This window comes from Sinocyclocheilus anshuiensis, unplaced genomic scaffold, assembly GCF_001515605.1.
Source record: "Sinocyclocheilus anshuiensis isolate Anshui unplaced genomic scaffold, SAMN03320099.WGS_v1.1 scaffold701, whole genome shotgun sequence".
NCBI classification, from domain to species: domain Eukaryota; kingdom Metazoa; phylum Chordata; class Actinopteri; order Cypriniformes; family Cyprinidae; genus Sinocyclocheilus; species Sinocyclocheilus anshuiensis.
The window spans coordinates 1,346,112-1,352,474 of record NW_015539895.1 but is presented as its reverse complement, the minus strand read 5'-3'; the positions used below and the strand labels follow the sequence as shown (position 1 = coordinate 1,352,474).

Genomic DNA, 6,363 nt, shown 5'->3' with positions numbered 1-6,363 from the left:
TAATCAGTAATTATGTCCCCACTGGATGCAACAAATGCCTCATTTGTAATGGGTTTTATTGGTTTTGTCTCATCCTGCTGGAAGGCGGCATAACAGTATGTTAAGGGGCGTAACATTTCCGTCACACGCTTGAGACATTTGGCCAATCACAGCGCACTGGATAGCTGGCCAATCAGAGCACACCTTATATGGAAAATAATGTGTTTTTTGAACCTTAAACCGCATAAACACATTTCATTACACCAGATACACAAAATAACGTTCTTTTTAGCAACGTCATATGACCCCTTTAAAAGAGACAAATGTGAGAGATCCAGAGCCTCTAGCTAAGGAGAAAAATCTGAGCACAGTGTGTGACGCTGTTGAGATCTTGTTTGAAACATTGGAGGAGACAAATATGAGACCACCAGAGTCTTTAGACTAGGAGAAATATTTGAGCACAGTGTGTGATGTTGTTGAGATGTCTTTTAAAGCTTTAAAGGAGACCATTGTGAGAGTTTTTGTCTCAGGAGACAAGTTTGAGAAACATTAGACTCAAGCAAAAGTTTCCATTCAATCTTAAAGTAACCTCATTTCTGTCTAGGAGAAATATTTGAGATGTTAAAGAGACCTCACCTTTGATTTTTCTTTACTATGGGAGACCCTAAATCCTCAAACACCATGAACAAAACTATTTAAGCTACCAGCAAATATGAGTGATGTTACATTAAAAACTAAAAACTAAGTTATATGGATAAATTTCAATTGATTTGAACATCATTTTTGTTGCTGTCATCAAATAATCCGATGTAAAATCTGGGCCATCAGGCACAACCTGTTGAAAAAAAAATTTTGAGGAAATTGTGTTAAAAAGAAAAAGAATAATAATTATTTAACAGAGTGATATATTTGTGAGTGGAGTAACAAGTTGTATTTAAAGTAACAATAAAAAAGCAAATGTTATGCAAGTGAGGATTTACAGTTACTGCACCTTATTCATCCCTCAACAGTGGTGTTTTTGAGCCCTTGATACTAGATACGCCGGGCACACTGATCCTACCGTTTGTGATTGGGAACAGGTTCTACCTGCACATAATGCAGGGATTTTGTCTTGTAATCCAAAGGATCAGAAAATCTGTAAATCTGTATTGTAAGTGCTTATCATCTCAATGACGTGAATTGTGTACACAGTTCCATAAATATACAAACACGTCCATAAACTGGTCCTAATTTACTCACCCTCATTCCAAATCCATGCTGTTTTTCTGTGGAACACAAAAGGGTATTTTTTTTAAATGTTCACATAGTTCTTTTCCATACTGGATCATTGAGTCAGGAATGGGAAGTCAGTCTCAGAAGTTCAGAAGTTGACAGCTGTGCTATGCTCCCCAGTAAAAAGTAAGTCATACAGGTTTGGAACGACATGAGGATGAGTAAATAATGACAAAATCATTTCTATCCAATGAGCAACAATGGTATGAGACATTACCAATTGCGTGTGTGGATTCCTCAACAGGTCTTCTGGGAATGGTGGCTCATATGATGTACACACAAGTTTTCCAGATCACAGTCAGTTTGGGACCAGAGGACTGGAGGCCTCACACATGGGACTACGGCTGGTCTTTCTGGTAAGCGTCTCTGATACTTCCAATCACATTTGCATCAACAGCCTAAACTTGATGGAAATAATAATAATGATAAAAAAATGAATGCTTATCTTCAGGAAGAACATTAAATTGAGACAAAAGAGCACCATAAAAGTATTGTAAAAGTAATCCATGACTCTGTATTTTGAGTCATTTGAAGTCATATGATGAGGTTTGAGTGTGGATGTTAAAAATGAATTGAAAATTCACTTTACATTCGCCCTTACTCAGGTATTTTCACCCTTAGTAGTTCCTGATCAGTAATTGAATGGATTTCTCTAGAGCAGTAGCTCCAAGTCCCTTCCCAGTACTTGGTGCTTTTACTTCCATCCTGTGTTATATAATTCACCAAGGCAAACATAGATTAAAAAAAAAAATAGACATTACAAAAATAGATTTTTTTAATGTTTATGAAAGAAGTCTCCACTCACCAAGGCTGCATTTATTTGTTCAAAATACAGCACAATACAGTTCAATTATACCTGTTTTCTATTTGAATATATTTTAAAATGTAATTTATTCCTGTGAATAAAGATAGAAAGAAGAAAGATATTGCAGGTCAAATACTTGGATTGGATTCCAAATAGTTGAATTGCTAAATTGGATACAAAACAGTTAGTGGTATCAGTAGACAGTGACCAAGAGTGCCTTTTGGTGAAAATCCAGCTACTGAAAATATAAAGTTAGAAGTGCTTTTACTGCCTTTATAAAAATATAAAAAGTCTTAAATAGAAACTTTTCCATTGGTGTTTTATGTTGCGTGTCAGCTCTACAGTGAATTTTTGGAGTGAGTCTCTTCATTTAATTTTTTGGGACCATGCCTGTCTGTTGGACCAGAGAGGGAATGGCTGTACTGGATCTCCCAGCAAATGATTTGTGTTATTTTGGCACTTGGATGTAAGAGACATGCACTGGGGTTCTGACAGGCATGAAAGTGGTATGTACATTGGCTGAATCACCACAGATGCTTGCCTGGCATCCATTAGTCTAGGCTAAAATTGCTTCATTTGTCCTCTGCCATCTGGCCAATTTCTTGTTTTTCCCCCTCTATTTCTGTACTACCTTTACTACCTTACTGAATGGTAAGAACCCGAAAATGAAAGAGTAACTGAAGTTTTAGTTTTAAGGTTTAATTTCCCCAGCTCACAAGTACAAATATTGAACTCTCATGGTTTTTTATTGGAAACTGAAGGTAATTTGCAGTCTATAAATCACAGACACTTTTTGAGGAATGCAACTTTTATACTCCTGATAAATGCAAATAAAGGTAATAAAACCTGTTTCAGAACGTAGATAAAGATTGGACATGGCAAAAAGTTCACAGCCAAAAAAAACAAAAAAAACAGTTATTTCAGAAAAATCAAAAACCTTGAAGTAATATGATGCATTAATATATGCATATTAAGTATTAATTGGCCTTATTAGTAGTGTCTCATTCTGTAGTGAAATTATGTTTTTTAACAAATTTATTAAGAGAATAAATTGTTTTTGTGTTCTTTCTGAAGTGTATGACTGGGTTTCTGCTCCATCTGAATGACTTGCTTTCTGTTCATCGCTGCAAACTGGATGAAAGAGTCAGGAGGAAACTCTGAAGCAGCTGCAGGAATTTATGACAAAGAGTGGTCATTGTGTGCATGTGACAACAATATCACAAATTCTCCACAAATCTGCCCTACAAAGGCAAAAGTCCTTAACTGAGAAAAATGACTTGAAAGATTTTAATTGTCCTGCCAAATTAATTATAGGTAGGACATTGGAAATCTGGCAATTAGATGCAATTAGATCAAACTTGATTTTTATCCCTACTTTGAAGTTACTGTACTCTGCCTTTGCATTGTCTGCAAAAAGTGAGATGTCACGCCAAGGCAAAAGGCAGTAACTTCCACATTATCAATATTTGGTTCACCATTTACAAAATCATTATAGTAACACGTGTATAAAATCTAGTGATCATGGGCTATCTCATAGGCTATAACATATAGTAATGTGACTGTATTAATAATTTTTTTCTGACTGTAACAACCAGACAAAAAGTTAAACATGTAGGTGGATACCGTTTTGCAACCAATTTATTTGCAATGTTCACTAACGTAAAAGGATGCAAGATGTAGCCCAATTGCTTACATTGAGTTGACTGAAAATAGCCTAACCTGCAATGTGCAACTACTGTAGAAGTGGGCAGCCCCAGACTGACAGGCTGGCACTGAGTGAATAGTCTGCATTATAAAAAGACAACCAAAAAAAACCTCTAAAGATTATTTGCGATTACTTTGCATGTTTACAGTGCTTTGTTATATGGAGCAGTTTGGTAGATCGCGATCTATCTAATTAGTTTGTCTAATGAAGTGGTTCAGTGACAGATGTATTAAAGTACACAGGTTACATCATAATTTAAACACAGCAGACTTTAATGGACAGTAAAACAAAGGCAGAATACAGTATAACTCCAGGCTGGCACAGTAATATTGACAAATGGCTAAACAAATGCAGAGCACTGTAACTCAATTTGAGCATTCCAAAACAAAGTCAAAGAGCGGTAACTGGTGTTATACGGTGTTCTGCCTTGGTTTCTCCTGGGCTTTTCTAAGTTACTGTTAAAACAACCATTATTTTCTCAAAAAAAAACAAAAAAAAAAACAATGAAATTGACAGATACTTATGGACATGGTAAAGGAGGCCTTGAATGTCCCAAAAATATCAGTAACTCATTTTTGACCAAAAACAAAGTTAAGGCCTTTTGCTTTTGCATGGCAGAAATGTGACTTGTATGGGAGAGTTGCAAGAAAAAAGCCACTCCTCAAGAAAGTCCACATGTAGTCACGACTGAGTTTTGCCAAAACACACCTTGAAGATTCTGAGGCAGATGAGACTAAAACTGAATTATTTGGCCTCAACACCAAACAATATGTCTGGCAGAAATCCAATACAGCTCACCATACAAATAACAGCATTCCACCAGTAAAGCATGGAGGTGCTAATATCCTGTTCTGGGGGTGTTTCTCTGCAGCAGGGACTGGAGCATTTGTCAGGATAGAAGGAAAAGTGGATGGGGCAAAATACCATCAAATTCTTGAGGAAAATCTGCTGTCCTCTGCCAGAAAGTTGTCAATGGGAAGAAGGTTTACCTTCCAACATGACAATGACCCAAAGCACACAGCAAAACTGAGCACACAGCAGTTGAAGAAGAAAAAGGTGAATGTCCTTGCATGGCCTAGTCAGAGCCCAGACTTAAACTCCACTGAAAATCTGTGGAAGACTGGACAAATATTGCAAAGTCTAGATGTGCAGTTAGTAGAGGCATATCCCAACAGACTAAAGGGATACTGAATCCAGCTGGATAAAACAAAAACTGTGTCCGTCTTCATTTCAGGCTGCAATGCAAACAAAATGTGATTATTTTAAAGGGGGGGTGATTCTTTTCTATACCCAGTGTGTGTGTGTGTGTGTGTGTGTGTGTGTGTGTGTGTAGGGGGGGCTGAGGTTAGTATATATATATAGTTTTTTTTTTTTTTTTACATTATTTGACAATGTGCTATGGTAAAAAAAAAGAGAAATAAACAGATTGTAAAATCTCATTAAATTTTTTTTTTCATGTGTATGTTCCACAGTATGGCCTGGGGCTCATTTACCTGTTGCATGGCCGCCTCTGTCACCACTCTCAACTCCTACACAAAAACGGTGATTGAGTTCCGGCACAAACGGAAGCTCTTTGAACAAGGCCTGCGTGAGGAGCAAACCTTTCTGGACCCAGAGGCCTTCCATTACTTCCGTGACAGGTCCGTCCAGTCCATTTCCAGCTCTATAGATGTTTACCCAAGCCACGGAAGCAGCCATGGGAGCAGTCGTGGGAAAATACGCTCACTGCCAGCTCCAATGGACCAGAGCGACAACACGGAGTCTCTGGGAGAAGAGCAGTGCTGAGAGGACATGTACTTGGTACTGCACTGGTGGCCTTGCTTGGACCGGAGGATTCGGAATACTGAAGAACTGGGATGCGAGGGGTTGAAATGTTAAATTCCCTTTTTAATATGCATTATAATGGTGAAAATGGACATGAGTAGCAGTACTGTATGAGGTGTGCAGGAGCCTTAGCGAAGAGAAATCAGTGATTGTAAATAAAATCATGTGGAAAGGGAGCACCTGCACAGGCAGGTGGGAAAACCAAACGACTTACACTGCCATGAAGACTGAGCAGTGCACGCTGCTAAACCCGTATCAAAGCATCTGTTGGTCCTTCGCCCTGACAGCTAAAAATGCTCCCGAGTATTTACCGGTCTTACGCAGTACGCAAAATGCCCTCCTCCCTTGGTGAGATCTGCTTGAATATGCCTTCATGTCACAAACAGCAGAGTAGAGTACCATTTAAATCCGGCCTTCAATACTGCTGCAGCTGAACACAGGAGAAGCACAGCCCATTTCAGTTGCAACATCCACTATATATACAAGTTTACCTCCACTTGGATTTTGCCTGTTTCTGTCTTTTGTCGTGCATTACTGGCTTGATTAGCAACAGTCAGTGACAAGATTACAAACCCTGCCCCCAAATAATTTTTTGTAATATTTTGAACATGTTATTTATGTACATACAATGAAGGGAATTATATCTATTAATGAATGTACTAAATTGTATATTTATCTATGTATGCACTATAATCCTGTCTTTTTCATTTGATAAAAGAAGTACAAAATTGTCATTTAGATTTTTTTTTCAAATTTGTTTTTAGACTAGATATGGGAA

The 6,363-nt window shown here is 37.8% G+C and overlaps 1 protein-coding gene across 1 annotated transcript in view; it reads left to right on the top strand.

The window, feature by feature from the left end:
• LOC107685933 (germ cell-specific gene 1-like protein) overlaps window positions 1-6,163 on the top strand; it is a 36,913-nt gene extending 30,750 nt beyond the window's left edge. Inside the window, exons 4-5 of the mRNA XM_016482698.1 lie at window positions 1,496-1,607; window positions 5,234-6,163. Coding sequence (XP_016338184.1) covers window positions 1,496-1,607; window positions 5,234-5,546 — 425 coding nt within the window. The 3' untranslated portion in view covers window positions 5,547-6,163. The remainder of the gene's footprint in view (window positions 1-1,495; window positions 1,608-5,233) is intronic.
• Window positions 6,164-6,363: the final 200 nt, after the last annotated feature.